This window comes from Solanum dulcamara, chromosome 7, assembly GCF_947179165.1.
Source record: "Solanum dulcamara chromosome 7, daSolDulc1.2, whole genome shotgun sequence".
In the NCBI taxonomy this organism is placed as follows: Eukaryota; Viridiplantae; Streptophyta; class Magnoliopsida; order Solanales; family Solanaceae; genus Solanum; species Solanum dulcamara.
The window spans coordinates 38,502,329-38,523,335 of NC_077243.1; the positions used below are offsets into that span (position 1 = coordinate 38,502,329).

The 21,007-nt window shown below is 34.1% G+C and overlaps 1 protein-coding gene across 1 annotated transcript; it reads left to right on the forward strand.

Annotated features, from left to right (window-relative positions):
- The first annotated feature begins 654 nt into the window (after positions 1–654).
- LOC129894324 (ubiquitin carboxyl-terminal hydrolase 26) lies at positions 655–19,368 on the forward strand. The gene is made up of 14 exons (XM_055969959.1): positions 655–953; positions 2,077–2,673; positions 4,094–4,349; positions 5,361–6,100; positions 11,291–11,399; positions 11,664–11,845; positions 13,588–13,872; positions 13,943–14,147; positions 14,433–14,504; positions 14,826–15,047; positions 16,035–16,298; positions 17,123–17,264; positions 17,893–18,094; positions 18,964–19,368. The coding sequence occupies exons 1-13, from the start codon at positions 868–870 to the stop codon at positions 18,009–18,011; spliced, it is 3,279 nt and encodes a 1,092-aa protein (XP_055825934.1). The 5' UTR covers positions 655–867; the 3' UTR covers positions 18,012–18,094; positions 18,964–19,368.
- Positions 19,369–21,007: the final 1,639 nt, after the last annotated feature.

Consider the following 21,007-nt stretch of genomic DNA (forward strand, 5'->3'; position numbering starts at 1 on the left):
TACCTTTTTTATTCTTTTAACCCTAAAATTCATATAATTTTCCTTATTTAAGCACTTTTATCCAAACACTCAACTGCTTATTTATAAAAATAACTTTCAGCACTTTAAAGTTCTAAAAGCACTTCATACATAAAAGTTACTTTTTAAAGTCCATCCAAACGGGCTCTAAATAAGGTTTTTGTTTTTATAATGTTTTACAATATTTCTTAATTAAGTTTGCATGAATTTTATCACGTAGCATAATATATATTTATAAGATCCATTTTTAAGAAAATAAATATTATTTTAAACGGACTAAAATAAAATATGCATATTCAGTTTGAGAAAGAATACAAAATTCTTTATTTGTTCACCATTTTAAGAATTTTGTGCATCACTCAATTCTAGGTCCCAAGAGTAATTCTACAATACAAGAAAATGATGTAATGTAAATTTCTTTATTACTCCCAATAAACTTGGATTTAACGATAAGGCGCCCAATTCAGTGGAATATTTTATCTTTCCCTCCTAAAACCAACCCACCCCACCCCCACCCCACCCGACACACACACACAAAAAAAAAAAAAAAAAAAAAAAAAGAGGAAAGAGGAAACTGGAAAGACTGCCCCCTCCCCCCCCCCCCCCCCCCCCCTCAAATATAAATATATTTTTAAAAAAAAAACCCTAAAAAAAACTCCCAAAACTCTCAGGTACAAGCAAAAAATCGAGCTTGAATTCACAAGGATTATGAATTTCGATTTACTCAAAGACTCATTATTTCTAGTAATTTTAGGATAAGTTTTGGGAAACTAGAGGATTTTATTGTTGATCAGAAGAAGCTCAATCGAAACTGAATTGTGCCGATTTAATTTTTTTTCTGCTGTGAAAATGGGACATCAGCGGCCGAATACTCGTAGTAAAAGTAAAAGGAATAGACCCGATGATTGTATTGACATCGCTGCGGAAATTTACAGGTGAATTATTCTCATGTTGATTGTTGTTGTTATGTTTTCTGGATAAATTACACATTTTTTTTTATGCTCAATGACATTGGATTGATTTTGATCGAGTTTGCAACGTTTTCCTCTCGTGGAACTTGAGCAAGTTGGTGTAACCATTTTGGTCTTTTTTGGATATAAAAAAATTTTCTGGTTTTATAGCAATATTTTTCATTCAAATTTTCTTCTTGGTCTATCTTTGGCGGAGGAGGAATCTGCTGATTTAATCTTGCATTTGAGGGCTGTGTTTATTTTATTGATCCAATATCCTGCATTTTGTTTTTGAGATTTTAAGGTGTTTTTCAAGGCATATTCCCTTCTGCTCTTTCTGTTAATGGTGAATGGGAGAAGATTATGCTATTGTTGTCATTTCGTAATTTCAGTCATTTATTAGTACAACAAGCTGAGGTTAATTAAAAAAAAAAGTACTACAACATATTGAATCAAAATACAGGGTATGCTTCTTCTTCTACAGGGAGTTTCCCACAACATCAATAAGTAATAACTTCATCTAAAATGAACACAGTTGAGTTAAAAGCCGTTTGGTTCTGTCAAACAAACTTCAAATCTCTTGTTAGATCAATACTCAATAGAATAATCTTTTGATAATAACAGAGTGTAGTCACAAGGATTAAAGAATCAAAGAGAGTTCAATTGAGTAATCCTAGTTCCTAGCCAAGATTCATGACAAGGCACTGTGTTTGGTGCTCAATGTGAAAAGGTGCAAATAAGATCATTCCTTGCTGATATTTCTTAAAATCTGTTGTGTTGCATAGGTAGCTCAATTATTGAGCTGAGAGATTCATCCTCTTACCCCTTTTATGATCAACATAGAAAATATTAACTACTATACCCAACTCTAGTGTTTTTTCTATTAAGCCCCTAACTCAAGTATATAATGTCTACTTCAACATGTTGTGCTCTTTTGCTTTCTTTTGGAGCAACATAAATACTGTAATAGCTGATTAATTGAATGCTGGACCTAAGTGGCGTTATAATGTGTATCAAGGATAACCCAACTTATTTATTCTCTTTCCTTTGCGTCTTTGGTTGTTTATTTGTATTTATCAGTTGGTATTTTGTGTTGTCTGCTTTGCAGAAATGTTCTATCTACCAGGCAGGTGACAGAAGATGATATTAATCAGCTGTACATGATATGGAAGCCTGCTTGTCAAGGATGTCGTTTCAACACCAAAGATAATCCCAATTGCTTTTGTGGATTGATTCCACCTCCAAATGGTAATCGCAAATCTGGGTTATGGCAGAAGACATCCGAAGTGGTCAATGCTTTTGGTTCTGATCCTTCAGATGATCGTCGTGCATCCCCAGAGACACCTGCTGGGTTGACAAATCTGGGTGCGACATGCTATGCAAACAGTATTCTGCAATGCTTGTATATGAATAAGTCATTCAGGGAGGGTGTATTCTCTATTGAACCAGATGTGCTGAAACAACAACCAGTGTTAGACCAACTAGCACGACTGTTTGCAAAGTTACATTTGCACAAAATGGCTTTTGTTGATTCTGCTCCATTTATCCAAACCCTGGAGCTAGATAATGGCGTTCAGCAGGACAGTCATGAGTTTCTGACCTTGCTCTTCTCTCTGCTTGAGCGTTGTCTGAGTAGATCTAGCGTGTTGAAGGCCAGAACAATTGTCCAAGATCTTTTCCGCGGAGGTGTGTCACATGTGACTATGTAAGTCCAGGCTTAAATTAACAATACTAAAACTGTCGCTATATACTGATATTTTAGGCCAATTACATTAACCCTGTCAGGACTCCAGAATTTTCTATTATTTACTTAATTTTTGATATAGGTGACGAATTAGTTTAATCCTTTTGTCTTTTTTTTTCTGGACTAGATCATGAACTGTGGAGGGCACTCATAATATTTTCTCGTGTTTTTTTGTTACGAAGAGTTAAAACTTCTGAATGGAGAAGGGACAAATCTGTAATGCCTTTCATTGTATTTTGGATTTTTTGATGCAATCACGAATGCATGAGAAAATTTTCCTTGAATTTAAAACTGAAATGGCAAATTTTCTCATGCATTTATGTGCATCAAAAAATCCAAAATACAATGAAAGGCACTATAGATTTGTCCCTTCTCCATTCAGAAGTTTCAACTCTTTGTAACAGAAAATCACGAGAAAATATTATGAGTGGTCTCCACACAAGTGCCCTCCACTAGATACCAAATATTATGAGTGCTCTCCACTAGATACCAAATATTATGAGTGCCCTCCACATTCTGGATTTTCTCGTACATAGGAAGTTTTTGTCATCTAGCAAGTTGTACAATGGCGAGTTTAGCTATGAGCCTGACCTATCTTGTCAAAGGTAGAAGAGAATAGCACCTTCATACGAAACTACTAACTTTAAAGTCTCCTAAATTCATGTGCTGCATCTTCTACTTCTTCTTTAGGGTAAGCTTTTCAGATTGATACTATTAACCAGTATAATTCATGGTCTCAATTACTTATTAGTATTAAGAAGCTTTTGGCTGATACTTATGTTTAGTTGAATTGATTGTGTGATTTGGAACTTATTCCCTGTCCATTCCACTTGGCTCTCCTTAGGTGCTAAAATAGTCATTGCCCTTTAATAAATACCAAACAGATTTTGCTGTGGCTATATACTTGGATGTAAACATTATTTTGAATAACTGGTTGGTCATTTTAAAGCATATTGACTGCATGTGCATGGACACCAAAAAGTGTCTCTGGCCCCTTCTTGAAAAAGAAAATGAGGAATTACTAGTAGCCAGCTAGCACGGGAAGAACTTTTTGTTGCATTTACTTTGTGATGCCTCCATTGCCCTCCTTTCTAATGCAATGCAAATGCTAACTGTATGTGAAGTTCACCTTGAATGATGTACATCTCTTGTCAAGGAATTTGTCATCCTTGATTCTCTTGGTTGTATTCTTCTCGATATCAGGGTTCATCAGATCTTTTATATGACTGCCAACTTTGTTATGTCGGCCTTTGTTTTACTTGTACATTTGAAGCAATATGTTTGTTTAATTCTTTATGGTTAGTTCTGCCTGTATGTTTTGGAGTCGTTAGAAGAATCGAAAGGTTAATTTATTGGTGTTTTGTGTGTAATTGATGTATAGGTGTTCAAAATGTGGAAATGAATCTGAAGCTTCATCAAAAATTGAGGACTTCTATGAGCTGGAGTTGAATGTCAAGGGTTTGAAGAGTTTAGATGAGAGTCTGGACGACTATCTTAGCGTAGAGGAGCTTCAAGGAGATAATCAATATTATTGTGGTTCATGTGCCACCCGAGTTGATGCTACTCGTAGCATTAAATTGCGCTCTCTGCCTGCAGTCCTAAATTTCCAGCTCAAGCGTTGCATTTTCCTTCCAAATGTATGTAAATTGTTTTTAAGTGTCTCACTGATATATGCTAGTTCTCTTTTAAGACCACAGAGGGAAGTTGCTACATACAATTATTAGTATTGAATAATATACCATAATATTCTCTCAAGGTTGGTAATGGTGCTATCATTGCTCTGGCGTGAACCTTTTGTTCTCTCTGCTGGGGATTGTGAGTTCGTTTGTCATGGCGGGAAATTTCTTAAATTCTTTTATCTAGATGTAGAGCTTTCTTGCAGCATTTTATACCACTGTATGTGCAGCAGATTCTCTTCTTCTGCTTGGTCATACTTTAATGTTGTAGGTGATGAAATACATGCTTGATGACTTCCATGGAGTTTGAGATGTTGGACTGTGGCAATATAACATTTAGATACTCTAGTGGGCTCTTGATTAGAAATAACTTGTAAATGCTTTTACCCTTCCAAGCTCCCACAATGGAAGAAAAAGATCTATATGGATGATTCCAATTAATAGAGAATATGTTTTAGTTAAGTAAGTACATTTGTTTAAGGTCTTATGCTTTCTATGAGTTTTTCAAGCCCTATCTGAGATTTTTATGCCAATAGAAAGTATAGAAAACTTTTATTTTCAAAAAGTAAAAAGACAATAAAATAAAAAGGTATAGAGAACTTGTATTACTCCCTTCGTCTAGTATTTCAGAAAGGAAGTACTTCTTATTTTGTATAATGTAGTCCTGACATAGATTTAAATGTAGAAACATGGTCAATAAAAATTCATATAGCCAACCAACTTGTCTTGGATTGAGCCGCAATTGTGCTTGTAGTTATTGTTGTACCCTTCCCAGCTCCCTAACTTTTAGTACATATATTAGGTTTGAGTTGAATAGTGAAAAAGATTAGAATACTCCTTTATTATTAAGCAAATGACTCTTGAAATGATTTTGCTTCACTATATTCCAGCTGAAGTTGATTTATTCATTTATTTATTAGATGTTTTTATCTGTTTTGTGGGCTCTACCTGATTTGTACATTATTTTCTTAGACTACAACGAGGAAGAAAATCACATCTGCATTTTGTTTTCCTGAAGAGCTGGATATGACACGAAGGATATATGAGCATTTCCAATCAGAACTAATATACGACTTATCAGCTATACTGATTCACAAAGGTTCAGCTGCAAATAGTGGCCACTATGTAGCCAATATTAAAAATGAGAATACACAGCAGTGGTGGGAGTTTGATGACGAACATGTTTCAAATTTAGGCTGTCAGCCATTTGGTAAAGGTTCTTCACATTCTGCTTTCAAGCCTTCTCAAACTGAGCAACTTGACCACTCTCCTTCTGATGTAATTATTGAGAATGGGAATGGGCCTGATGCTGGGGAGCGGCAAGCCTCAAATATGGATGTCACTGAAGTGAAGACCTTCTCGTCTTGTGATGCTTATATGCTGATGTATGTCCTTAGACGTCCAAAGAATGGTGATAAAATGTCAATTGACTCTAGTGGTTATAAAGCGGAAAAAGAGGCTAGTACATCTTCAGAAGTTGATGGTCATCTTCCATCCCACCTCTATGAGGAGGTAGAAAAACTGAATGACTCATATGTTGACTCATGTGAGCAATACAAAATGAAAAAGGAGTCTGAGATGAATAGCATCATGGAACGGAGGCTGGAGGTACGTTCAATCCTTTCTAAAGCTGCAGTTCAATCACCTGAGGAATCTTACTTTTGGATATCTATGGACTGGCTGCGTCAATGGGCGGACAACATCGTGTCATCGTAAGTTTCAATTCCTGTAGTGGCCTTTTCTTTTCCTTTTCGTCTCATGGGCAAGTCTTCATAAGGTAGTAGACGAACGAAAATATGTTCTTTCTTCGTGGAACTTTTTCCTTCTATTTATGTGAATGCTGCTGTCATTTGTCATATAATCTTAGTTGTGCTTAGTTCTACATGGATCGCTGAGTAATGGATAGTTGAGGTGTTAATAGTAAAAATCTGGTGAGCTGAGGTTCAAACCTTCAGTTACAAATACAATACTCTGTGTGAGTCCATCTGCAATGGTCTTGTTGGGTAGGTTTACTCGATACCTGTGCTTGTATATTGTAGCTAGGGGTGTTCATGGTTTGGTTTGGGTCAATTTTTGATTAAAACCAAATCAAACCAATTTGGTCGGTTTTTAAATTTCTAAAACCAAACCAAATAAAACAAAAATCAGCGGTTTGGTTCTTGTCCTTTTGGTTGTGTTTTCTGTTTCTGACTAGCTAATGATAAATTGATAATGGCAAAACATTACAAACATGGGATAACTATTAACTACTTCAAATGAGCACTAGAAACCCAAGTAGAGTCCACAACAAATCAGCTTCATGGCAGAGAAAGTTATTTTTATTTACAGCAACACTACTTTAGTAATACTGTTCTGAGTATTTCACGCATATCCTTGTTCTGTCCTAAAAGTTTGAATATATGAAGACATAGTGTAGTATTTTTTTTCTTTTTTTGACAAGATAATAGACTGTGTATATAAATTTGTGCTGGAAGCCAAAATTACATCATTGAATCTACATCCAAAAGAGTGAAAACAATAGACTAACGCTAAATCCTATCTCATCTTACAATGATCCTAGGATGTCTACTATAAAAACTGGGTCATCTATATACTCTGAGTTGCAAATGACACAAATTTTAAATCACATAATATCAATATTAGATTCATCTAAAGGAAAAAATCTAAGTTAAAATATATTGAAGATAAATAACTTGTGATGGCGTAACAGTTACTATTGTAATCTTCAAATCTGCAACATGAAACGAAAAAGATAAATTTTAAGATAAAGAAAACCTGAAAACATATAAAGCTGGAGATCGAATCAAAGTTACGACAAAGCTGTTGATGAAGACATTTTCAGACAAAGACAGATGAAGACATTTTCAGACAAAGACAGATGAAGAAGATTCTACATTTGTAATTCCTTTTATAATAGTGGAAAGATTCATAAACCAAAAAAATGTTTGGAAGTGTGAGACTATTAGCCCACCAATTGTCAAAAACGAAAAAGAAGATTCTAACCTACTATTAAAGCTTTGAAGGGGTGGAGATGAGCTTTGTTCATTTGAAGAGTATTCTTGGATCCCTTATTTTCTCTTGTTGTGCACCCATGTAGTTCCTATTTGTATAGAGGGTTGAATGTCTTTTAGAGAGAACCATATTTTGCAGGTTTCTCCTTTATTGGTTTACCACTTGCATACAATCGTTGACCTTGGTATTTTTACAAACGACCCTCAATAATTTTCCTCTCACCAATACATGGAAATTTTAGCTACCTTAAAAGAATCCACAACTTACAATCTGGTGATATACCACATTGATATTTTAAGGTTTTCACTACCACACTCCATATCTTATCCACAACTTACAATCTGGTGATATACCACATAGATATTTGGTTATAAGATATGGAGTGTAGTAGTGAAAACCTTAAAATATCCCTGTTTTCCCTATTTAGCACGAGAATTATTCACTTTTTTCAGGATTTTTCACTTTACTTGAAAATTAGTGTTTGGCCATGAAAATTCCAAATACGAATTGAAGTTGTATTTGGTAAGAGCCCAAAACCTTCTTTACAATTTTTCAAGTTTCACTATGTTTTCCTTTATCAAGTTTTACCCTAAGGGGGCGTTTGGTAGAGTGTATAAAAATAATGCTAAATAAGGTGTATTAGTAATGTTTGCATTAGTAATGCTTGTATTAGTTATGCTTGCATTATTTCTTATACACCATTTGGCTTGATGTATTAGAAAAAACAAGTCTTGCATAAGTTTTATTAGAAAATGGTTGTTTACAAAAATACTCTTCACACTCTTTTTCTTTGTACACTTTTAAAAAGGCTTTGAGGGTATTTTTGTCATTAGATAATCTAATGCAAGTGTTAAAATGCCTTGCATTACTAATACCTAGAAATCCATGGTATTAGTAATGCAAGGCTTAATACACAATGGAGTGTTTAGTTATACATTCCATGAAAAAGTGTACCAAATAAGGTACTACTAATACACAGACTTAATGCATGCATTATTTTTGCTAACACACTCTACCAAACGACCCCTAACTTTTTTATTTTTATACAAATGACCTCTTTTAAATTATATTTCATGTTTTTAAAGGAAAAGTACATTTAAATAACCAAATATAATTTGCAAAAACTATAACCAAACACAACTCCATCTTCAACTCCAACTTTTGAAATTCCAAATAAAGTGAATAAATATTTGTAATAGTATGTAGTAGCTCGTAAATAGGATCTAATTTACGACATTATGTGACTATGTAGTAGCTCGTATATAGGATCTAAGTTACGACATTATGTGACTATCTATTTTAAGATATTACTCTTTTAGAGTAAGATTTGATTGTATGTTTTAGGTAAATTAGTCAAGTTGGGTGATTTTGCCAGTTTTTAGAAATTGGGAGTATAAATAGTATTTAGAAAAAGTACATTCAAATTCTAAATATTCTTTGCAAAAATTATAGTTTAACAAAACTCCAACTCTAGCTCCCAACTTTTACTTTAAAAATTTCAAATAAAGTGAATAATATTTGGTTTTCATGGCCAAACGCGCACTAAATTATCCTACGATGCAACAAAGGATTGGAAATGCATTCAACTGTTAAAAGGTAGCGGAACAGTTGAAAATAGCATGCTAACATTGCAAATGTAATTTCATAAGTTTGGTCTGTAATGAGGAGCACATGCATGGTTTTCTACATGGACATGTGCTTTCCGATTTGCAGAAACAAGAAAGTGAATGGACATGTGCTTTCCGATTTGCAGAAACAAGAAAGTGTCTAAATTAGTTGGAATCAAGATTAATAATGATCTCAAACTTAAAATTCAATACCTAGTCAAAGATTTCATCTTTACCGCTAATTCGGAATTCTATTTACCATTCAAGCCCTAGCTTTATTTGCAATTAAAATTAATCATCACTACAATAGTATAAGCAATTTAATATAGAGAATAGAGTGAAACTAAAGAGGGACAAAAATTTCTTCACCTGCGTTATTGGCGAGAACTGTGAAGTTAAAAGAAAGACTGCATTAAAGCCCTAGCTTCATTTGGAACGAAAATTATTCATCTCTACAATAGAATGAGCAATTAATAAAGAGAATATAAGTGAAACTAAAGAGGCGCAAACATTTCCTTATCTGCGTTTATGGAGAGGAACCGTGAAGTCAAATGAAAGGCTGTGTTTAAGTTCGCAGAAGCTGCCGTGAATTATCTTATGCTTGTAATTCAAATTGTTTTAAATTTTGCTGCTTGTTCTCCTTTTAACGTGAGACAAGAAAACCCACATTTTGGCATTATGGGCTTGGCCCAGCTTGATCCCTTTATTAATTCTTTTTGACCATTACATTAATTTTCTTTTTATTCTTTTACTTTTCCAACCAATGCATATATATTATTATTTAAACCCAGTCTCACTCGTATCATATAGCATCAACATATTCTCAAGGGACTTGATTTAGATCATGAGTCTTTGTACTCCTTAGGCACATTAATTAATCATTAAGCCCGTAATTACCAAAATTTTAAGCCTAGGAACTCAAGGGACTTCACAGTTTACAGTGATGTTTGGATATTGTATTAATCATGATGTTTGGTATTGTATTAATTGATTTCTTCTGCATGCCTTGAGTATTGAAAAGCAATTGCATGTACTAATTTGAATGTCATTAAAAATACTGTGTATACCACCTCCTCCCCCCTCCCCCTCCCTCCTCTGTGTGTGTGTGTAAGTAAATCACAACAGCTACATTTGTTTCCTATGAATATACTGGATGATAATTAGTACTCCTTGTGGTTCAATTAATGCTCCTTTGTTCTCAAGAGAACTCTGTTTGATTAAATAATAAAATTATTTATTAATGTAAAGCATTACAATTTGTACAACTTTTCTGTTTCATCCTTTACTAATTTTCTGCATTGTTACTAAATACTCATATCTCAAAAGAATTTAAGTAGTATTAATGTGCACTGATTAAAAAAATATAACTAGTGTTAAGATGTAGTCAAATTAAGCCTGGATAATTGAAACCATTACATTCTGTTTAAATTAGAATAAGATGATATACTGCCTTAATATATGCTTAATGCAGTGGTCTAAAGTATGCAATGATTGAGGTTTCAATCATCACATTTGATTGTTAAAGACTATCCTATACTTAGTTGGTGTTGTTCTTGCTTGCTATGTAGAAGAGATACTAAATGGTGAGTAGCTGGTTTGTTTAAGGGCTTCTTTGTTTTGATCTCGGCATCAAAATGAGAGTTTCCAATACAATAATTGGGTTTCTGTATAAAATTATGTGTTGGCATTACTAAAAACAATGTTTAATTTTGGGAAGAAATGCTACTCCCCCGTCTCCATTAATTTGATACAATTTGACGAGGCATTGAGTTTAAGAAATGAAGAATTTTGAAACCTGTAGTTAATACAAGCCATAAATATTTGTGTAGCTATAAATTATCACATTAAGGTTAAAATGAGAAGTTAAAATTAAATTGTTTCTATGTATAGGAAGATATTATTCTTTTATGGACAGACTAAAAAGGAATGTGCATCATATAACACGTGAGAGAGAGAGTATTTGTGCAAGTTATGCGGAAATCGATATTGTAATGCAAGATTGAATATGAAATTAGAGTATTTTTTTTATAAGTAAATATCTGAAATAAGAGTACCTAAAACGTCAAAAATACCTGTAAGATAATTCTTGACTTTGGTAACATCAACACTATGTAACAATGTATGTATTATTTTTCACTGCATAACAAATTATGTTTTATTATTTGTTGCTCTGCCTAGTGATCTGCTTACTATAATTCCCAGTATAACTAGTTCATGAACCAAACAATCTCTCAAGGTAAAAGACCTATTTTGTAGTCATTAATAGTTTTTGTTGTATTACAGAATCATTGATAACACTTCCATACAATGTACACATGGGAAAGTACCAGTTTCAAAGGTTGGCTTCATGAAGCGGCTGTCTTGTGAAGCTTGGACCATGTTATGCTCTAAGGTATTATTTTATGAAATTAGATTCTTTACTGTTTTGCTTAAGCATTTTGAGTTTTTTGTAATAACTTCAACAACCATTATTCTGCAACTGCTGATTTCCTTTCAAGACTTCGAGTAATACCGATATGTTATGATTTCCATGATATTCTCCTTTACTAGTTCAGTTACGATCTGTTTGTCAGTTATGATTTCCATGATATTCTCCTTTACTAGTTCAGTTACGATCTGTTTGTCCCTGATATTGATCTGATGCTTGCAAGTCCAGTATGGTGGAGGACCAATGCTGGCCAAGGATGATTACTGCACGGAATGCCTTTTTGAAGTGGCTCAGTCAATGGCCCGTGCTGATAGCTACCGGGATCGAAGAACATTAATGAAAGAACTTGCCGAAGCAGCCCTTGCGGGTGGTTGTCTAGATGAGAAGTTGTACTACATATCAAAGCCATGGTACATCTACGTAATGTATTCCTTGTTTTATACTTCTATAAATGTGTCTAATGAGGGAATATCTGTCACCATCTTAATGCTGCAGAAGTTGTTTGAAGAAAAGTGTTGTTAAGTGTACCTGTGAAAAAGAGTATCTTAAATACTATCTGTTAATGCGATAAAACAGTAACACATAGTCTAGTGTAACTTGCATCCTCTAGTTACTTTACTTCCTATAATAAATGGTACAAAACTATTGGAAATGATCTTCCTTAAGAAAAACTTCGTGCATCACATGGCGTGTTATGTCTGACGTATGTTTACAAGGGACATTTGGCTTAATTTTTTAGTACCTGTTGGTATCACTAAATGTTAATACTCACAGTTTGTCATAACTTCTTTAATTTTGTACATCATTCCATTTGGTTGAGCTATCATTTACTGTCTTGATCTAAATTTCAAGAACACCAATTTGCTAATGAAAGAAGTTTGAATGTGTGTGATATTGAAGCTATTCATGTAATGTGTCAGTTGCATCATCTTGTTTTTCCTATGTCCTCAACTCATCTTAGTATCTGGTTAAAAGATACCCATTGATATTCACATGCATTGCCGGCTGAAGGGTGAAGCATCTAAGTTGCTACTTTAGGCCACATAATTTTAGGGGCCCCAAATTTTCCTAATATGTGTATATACAAACTTTTAAGTTTTATACATTGTTCGTATAATAATTTGTTATACTATTAGGTTATCTAACCTATATCTATAGGTAAGTCTCCCTAAAATGTGAGATTTAAAATCTTGAAAATAAGACACGACCTGCTACAACATGTAAATATGATCTAATAACAGAAAGATTGTTTACGCTGGCAATTATATAACTTAAAACACATTATTTTTGAAAAAAACATTAAGCGTCTTAAAGACGAAAGTACAACAACAACAACCCAGTGAAATCCCGCAATGTGGGGTTTTGGGAGGGTAAAGTGTACGCAGACCTTACTCCTACCAAGGTAGGACGAAAGTACAATTTCTCATAATAACAAAAAGGAAAGATGGAATCGCCTAGCATAACTTGTGAAAGAAAATACTCCCTCCATTCCAGTTTATATTGCACCTTTCGTATTTCTGGAGTCAAACAAGTTTTTTGGTTTTGAATTATCAATTATTGTGACTTGTAGTGCACTTTACCTAGTTTCCAAATATGTAATTTTTTATGAAATTTTATAAAATTTAAATATTCCACATCCAAAGTCACAGTCAAAATTGAAAAGTTCGACTCTCGAAATCAAACTTTGCCACATGAATTGGGACAAAGGAAGTAGCCTTAATGGGAATCCCTAAACCATACTTGTAATATTTTCTTGCCTCATTTATTGGTACAACCAACATCATCCATGGTTCCACATTATTTTTATTCTCTTTTACTTTTCTCTTCGAGTTAGGTGTAATTTCTCTTTTAATCTTTTATATTTCCTCGACCTTTTTCCAAATCACAGAAACAATTCCATAAAAATAAGAGAGCTCAAAGTAAGTTGCTAAGTCTCTTTTTTATTTTTTCTAAAATTTCAATCATTGCATCAAGCATATTGAAGCAGAAAAAGTGATAAAAGAAAAACTAGAAAAATAGACTTTAAATGAAATTATATATATGAAGTTATTGTTCTTTTTTTAGAACAAATATTTTAAGGCCTCTCATTGAAACTTTGCTTTATGTCACCATTTTTTGTTGAACTGCCCTTGTTCATATGGTTCCTCTGTAGGTTACAACAGTGGCTCCGAAGGAAAAATGTAGACTCTCCTTGTGAAGCTGATGCTGGACCAACAGCTTCAATAAGGTGTCCTCATGGACTGCTGATGCCCGAACAAGCTTCTGGTGCTAGACGTGTGCTGATACCCGAGACTCTTTGGAATTTTATTCGTGAGATAGCTATGGCAGTAAAACCTGATGATTCTGTGGGTTGTTCAACTTTCTTTTTAGACTCTCAGCCTTGTACTCAATGCAGCATTCAACTCACTGAAGTTGCATGCTTAGAAGATACTCTAAGGTCCCGTATCAACTTATTAAAATAATGAAGTTAGAATTACGTAGTTGCTTATAGTGTTTATATGATACAGGGAGTTTAAGCTCAAGCAACGGCAAAGTCATGAGAAGTTAGCAATGGGTAAAGGCATACCAATTCTTCCTGGTAACAGATACTACTTGTTACCATCTTCGTGGTTGTTTAAATGGAGAAGCTACTCTAATGCAAGTGGCAAAAGTGCTCCTTCTGCTGAACCTGAAACTTTGGATGCTGTCATTGGTTTTCTGATGTGTGAAAAGGTATATTTTTCAATTGTATATTCCATCTAGAGGCACTCTACACAAGCTTTATGCATTTAGCTATCTTCTACCTGAGGAAGTTTCCACTTATTGCATGCGATGATTCCTCGTGTGTTTAGATTGACAAACTGACTGCTTGCTGTGCTCCTGAAAGTATGCAATGCATATAAAATGCCTAAAAGTTCTTCTGAGATAATTCTCTATAGTTTATTGAAATCTTGTTTAGGGAAATGTAAAGAAATAACCTTTTCTGATTTCGTGCTAAGCCATGGTTCTTGCGAACAGCATTCAAGACTTCTTGAAAGGCCTCCTGATCTGGCTTGCAAACGTGGAAGTATTCTCCAGAAGTCACCTGCTGTAAGTATATAATGTATTTTCAAATTATTGTTTGTCTTAAAAGTAACTTAAACATGATAGTGTCACCTGAGCTTGTTTTTGCTCATGTCAAAGTCCATTACAGTAGCTTATTAACATAATGAACATAATGTTTGCATTAAGAGATTATAATATTATTCTGGCATGCAAGTCATGTCTGATTTTATTTACCTCCGTACACCATTAAGCAGATGCACAGTCTTGATTCCTCCTTTTTCTTTAGGTTTATGTTCTTCCACTTGTGCTTGTGGCTTTGATTTTATTCTTTTTGCTGAATACTTTATTTCTGTCTATGGATTTTAGACAGATGTATTGACAATTATCACCGACAATGATTGGAAGTCATTTTGTGAAGACTGGGGTGGTACAGAGGCAAAAGGAATTACAGCTGAAATTGATAGCTTGGGGAACGATTTCCTTGGGTCCAGTGAAGATATGGCATTTTCTGAGGAGCATATGAATTTGAATGACGAATTGAATGTTGGGCCCGAGTCTAGAAGATTCATCATTAAGATTTCACCAGAGGTAAATTCATTTATTCTTTTTTTTTCATTCATTAAACCTGGACATGATTTATTGAGCTATATTGATCTATATATCAAATTTAGGTTAAAGTTCCCAGGTACGCTTCCTAATATCTGCTAGTTATAGCTTTGAAAAGATTAAGTGTCGTATTCTGCCCTCAGGTCTTTGGTCTAGTGGTAAGACTGCAACTCGTGATGGGTGAATTTAGGCGCATGTCACGAGTTCAAACCCTACCATAACCAAAAGCCTGGTGTTTAAGTGGAGATGAGTAGAGGGGCAGGTCTATTGTCCGATGATTTTTCAACCGTGCGCCACTAGCCCTCAGAGATTCTTGGTTATAAAAATAAAACAAAATATGTGCTGTATTTTTTATAAGCTGGATAGTACTGCACATGTAACTAGGTCTAGAGCATCTCTTACCATAACTTATCCTTGTGTTGGGGAGCAACCAGAATAAGTAATTGTCTAATGGCAGCTGTGGAATCAGTTGAAAACTCAGGATTTTCTGGACTTTATGGATGGATTTACAATGAATTGAAATGTAATTCTATGCAAATGGTTTTAATGGAATACCTTAGATTATGATGATTCCAGAGCTGGGTATGGGTTTTCTTATCATAGAAGGAAGTGGGTCATGTACCTAGGATTTAAAGGGCTTTGTCGTTTTTGAGAAGATCTGAAGAACTAGAATACCAAGTATCATAGGTTTTGTTTCTATGTTGTAGAAATCATGTTGCATTGTTTTCTCCTGTAAATTGAAAAATTTAGGCCTTTTCTGGATTGATGCTATGTTTGTCTAAAATGTCTATCCAACACAAGCTCTTTGCAAGATACTTGAACATTCCTTGGAGCATGCTGACATCAGCAGGCAAAAATAATGAGTTCCATTTGGGAGTTGTTATTCTGTGGATCTGCTGGAGGTTCAAAAGAAGCTTTTTGAGTTTCTATTGAATATGGATGAGAAATCCTAAGTTCGATACTTTCCAGGTTTGTGAGGAGTGCATTGCTGAAAGAAAAAGCTGTGAATTAAAGAGGAAACTCAACTATTCCAACGAAGATATATGTGTCTGCTTCATTCGCGGCAAGGAACCTCCAAAATCAGTTCTAGAAGCATCAGTGAACAGCCTGGAACCAAATCGACGGACCTCAAAGCGTTCCAGGAAGACAGCATTTGGGAACTCAGTAAACTTGAATGTTTCTGGGTCCACATCTGTCTACCAGCTGAAGATGATGATATGGGAAGCTTTTGGGGTATAGCCACTTTTGCTTTTTGAATATATCGTATTCTTAAGTTTATTTTCCTTGGCTGACTTACTTGTTTATGCTGGGAACCCTTTTTGGCTGAATACTAGTTTTGTAGGTGTAGAATTTATAATCTGTAAGTTTTTCAAATGGGCTTGTCTTGTAAAGGGAATAGTGGTTCAAGAGTATTGTAGTTTGATTGTTTTTACTCTGGCTGTCATTCAATCACGGCACTCTATGCATACTTGGAATCGGCTATTCTTTCACATTGGTGGAGTCTGTATAAGAAAATACTAGCATGAAATAATGATATAATATGGTTATGCCTCTTAGGAACACCTTGTCGATGCTGTAGAAATTTCACGGTTATATGATAAATTGTTACTTATTAAATTTTAAATCAGTTTGAGAAAACTGATTCCAAAAGGAAAACTCAGATGCCTTGGCCTAATCGAATCCTGTTAATCTTCATGGCTAAATTTCTGATCCCAGGCATATGAGATGACAAAAGGCCACATATACAAGATTACATGGGTATTGATTATTTATTTCTTTAGATGGATCAATTTTTCTGGCTTATGCATTAGTTATTTTTGGTTTTAGGTTCTTGGTTCTCATCTACATTGTGTTAATAGTGTCAAAAGCAAAGCGCAAAAGTGCAAGCAGAAACAATCATTTCTGTTTCCGCTCGCACTATTATTTCAATTATCAGTGATGATCGTTTGCACTTGCACTTTTTCCCTTTGGTGGTGATGGCAGTTTACTCACCTTACAAAAAAATATAGTTGTTGACTGTTGTCTGTTTCTATGGACTTTTCCCTTTTGATTTACAGATAGTCAAGGAAAATCAGGTACTTCACAAAGGTTCTCTGGTAATTGATGGCGAATCTGCTTGTCTTGCTGACCTGAATATATTCCCTGGAGATGTACTATGGGTGACAGATTCTGAGATTCATGAGCATCGTGATATTGCAGGTAATACTGCAATGCTAAATGGAATGTCCTAATTTTCTAGATGGACTTCAAAAGTCTTGTATCTTAAATATGACATTCTTTACCAACTCTTACATTTCTCCGTAAAATCTTCTCCTTATTCATTTCTAAAAATTGCAATTCTGTCATCTAATCTCCATTTAATATCAACTAGTATACATTCTGGACTTCTATATTAGGTATTTGACAATGTGATATTACACATGAATTTCATGTTTTGGTAGGAGTATGTAGTATTCGCACAATTATATTGGATCTGTTGTGCATAGGTTGTTGTTGCATTGTATTATTATTTACGGTATTAAGGTATAATAATAAACATTAACAACCCATAATACAATATTTTGCATATGGAAGAGGGTGTTACATCGTATGATATATCTGCATAATGCAGTATGACGAATCAGATTAATGTATAACATCCACTAGTTTGGCATTTTATTAAACCAGTCCACATGATAACGTCTGGTTTATGCCTTTCTGGTAACATCAGTGATCAGCCCCATGTCCCCAAGTTTTTTCCCCGACCAAATTCAATCGTTTGCCGAAGTAGGAACTAAAACAGATCCGCACTTAATCAATTAAATTTATTTATTTACTTTCTTTTCAGATGAGCTTTCTGGCCCGAAAATGGAAGCACGAAAAACTGAAGAAGGTTTTCGTGGAACACTTCTGTCCTCAAGTCTCTCATCCCAGTTTGTCTCTGAAGCATCTGCATGCCTAAATTAATGAGGGTGTACTTGTAAAGTGTAGCTGTTCTTCATATTTGATTATGGAAGAGTAAAGCTAGATCTTCAACCTGCTTAACCAAGGTAATTTTCTGTATATTCTGCACACTTTTGATGTTTTTTGCTTCATCTGTTGTGTCTTCCTTATTTTTCTTGTTTATTAAGTCAGTCTAGGGATTTGTTGGATAGCATTGAGTTTAAGATAATTTTTTTGATTATATACTAGAGATGATTTATACCTCAGACTTTCCCATGATCCAGGAGGGTGAGAACCGTTCTGTCATGGAAACTAGTTCGTATAATACTTTGTATTTTGTGCTATGATACAGTAACTTACCTGTTAAAAAAACTACGGGACTAGTTCATAAATCTTAAAGATCACAATAAAAGTTGAGCCTGCCACATGGCCTCTTCATGCTGGAATTATAAACTTTTTGTTAATGTGAGGTCAAATTAATTAAGTGCTTTGGTTGTCCCTTCGAGATGCCAACTAGATTCACCGTCACATCAAGATATTGCCTGATCATTCTCTTGTAATCTCCTTAGGGTTACTAGTGATTCTTTTGATGTTAAATTGATGTCTTCCTTAATTCAATTATTGATAGATTGTTGAGAGTTTAAGTCATACTACAGTCAGAACAGACTAGTCGTGGTAGCAAAAAAACTTTTGTCAGGTCTTTACTATTGTGCGGCAGACACTGGGTTGATTTGCTTTCTAGAACTTGGCTAATAACGTATTGTCACGCATAAGCAACCTACTAATCTTACAGATCTGCTGATTTTTGCTGCCTGTTGAGTTAAAAAGAATTATCCCTTGTATTCTCATGTGGACATGCTTCTAGAGAGATCATCGTTGTTTCTAATCATGAATTAACAAAAAATGTTCTTTTTAATTGTTCTGGTCTAGTACTTCACTGCTAATCTTCTGATTACTTCACTTTATTGTTTTGCAGATAATCAGATTGGCTCACTTTGTTATGTTGAGAGAGTATTCCCTGTTTTGTACAAGCTTTTGTGTTATTAGCTCCTTTACAAAATCTGTTTGCAGATATGGTGAAGGATCTCCTATTGCAAGTTACTGTGTAGAGATTAATATGATTTTGGTTTCAACTTTAAGCCCCTATTTGGTGCTCAATCTGTTGATGTAATCTTCTTCCTTTCACCTTCTTGGCTGCACTTAAGTCAGGCAAGTTGTAGTTCTGAAAGGCCAGGTCTGGTTCATAGTCCTAGTTTTGGGACAGTTTTGTGCATTATCGAACCTTATTCCCTTGCCTTGTGAATAGTTGAAGACTAAAGAGGCAGTCAATTGTACATGTAAATACTTGTGTGGAAGTTGTATCTGATGTACTTAGTGGTAACTTGAGCTTTAATTAGTATTTGATAGTCAAAAAGTCCAACTATCCCTTCCCCTCTCCCCACATGTAAAGAGAAAAGAAAAGAATACCACAAGGATTTTTGAGTCTTAAATAATTGCCAATAACTAGTTCAAGTGTTTTACTTCATATTTTAGTTGACACGATTAGGATCAATATTTATCACTCGTCTCTATGTACCGCTGAGGATAGGTGATTCACTCCCCTGCGCCGGTCCCATGAAACAAAGAAAAGCTAGAATTGTTGTGACTAAGAGTCCGTTTGGATGGACTTAAAAAAAATAATTTTTATGTATGAAGTGCTTTTAGAACTTTGAAGTGTTGAAAGTTATTTTTATAAAGAAGCAGTTGAGTGTTTGGATAAAGTGCTTATGTTGAAAATAAGTGTTTGAATTTTAGGGTTAAAAGAATAAAAAGGGTAGTTTGGGAATTTAATTAAAATATAAGGGATATAAAAGTAATTTTCATGGTCAAACAAAATGACTTTAATCACTTAGAAAAAAAAAATTAGAAATCCTAATTTTTCAATTTTGACTGACTTTAAGAACTTTATGACTTAAAGTTAGCATTAGATAAACACGTCCAAACGCTAAAAAGGAGTTTTAAGTTGGTTTTAACCAACTTAAAACCCATCCAAACGGGCTCTAAATAATTTAGGAGTTGGAGTAGATTTGAATGATTATGTAACAAAGTTATTATACCATTAACATGTCTTTTTAATGTTTTTTAAAAAGATGTTATCAATCTCTTAATCAATTTACTGCTATTGCAATAGCCCATCATTAACTACTCCTCTTACTATCTGTAATCACCGATCTTGGCCGATGCTGCTATTTATCCCTACAAACCAATCAACTATCATTAGCCACAATTTATGATTATCACCACTAATTACCATTATCACAGAGAACTTTGTTTTGGTCTTCAAAGTTCAGAGATTCTATGTCACGATCCAAACTAACAGATCATGTAGATGCCCACTCTATTTTAATTAGATAGGTGAATTCTTACTATCTTTATCCGTTTAATAGAAAACCTTTAAATAAATAAAATGAATTTTTTTTTTGAAACAACAATATTTTATACAACAATATTTTATCATTTAATAGGACCCTTTAGCTACACTTTCAATATTTATTTAAAATAACTATATTTTTGCTTGGTATGGGGTTAATTTATGGTCTTTTTTTTATTAACTTATTAGAATACAACTAAGAATTAACAACTTAGAGAAAATCATGGAGAGAATCTTTCAAATTAGGTAAATATAACTGAAAATAATTAATTACTTAGGTTAGTTCTCGGGGTCAAAAATATCGACAATTGGCAATTACAGGTATCAATTCAGTTGTCTTCCTCATCCTCCCTAATGAGTTTGTATTCTCCATTGTTGACCCTTCTACGAAACAGGTTTGATAAAACTTTTTTGGCAAAAAAAAGGAGATTGATATAGTGAAGATTTGATCGGAAAAACTCGGTGAAAAACATAATATAAATTACGATGAATCGTGAAATTGTTTTGGATTAGTTTCGAATTCAATTTGTTTCGAACACCAAGTAATTGATAGTTTTCTGTCGAATTCGAGATGCTTTGAATACAAAAATTCAAATTTTTATGCTTAGAT

What these genes read in the sequence shown, in the direction of transcription:
- LOC129894324 (XM_055969959.1), top strand. Translation starts at nt 868, where the DNA reads ATGGGACATCAGCGGCCGAATACTCGTAGTAAAAGTAAAAGGAATAGA. An exon ending in GTTGCATTTTCCTTCCAAAT is followed by an intron (nt 4,350 to 5,360) that starts GTATGTAAATTG and finishes TTATTTTCTTAG; the next exon opens with ACTACAACGAGGAAGAAAAT. An exon ending in TGAGCATCGTGATATTGCAG is followed by an intron (nt 17,265 to 17,892) that starts GTAATACTGCAA and finishes CTTTCTTTTCAG; the next exon opens with ATGAGCTTTCTGGCCCGAAA.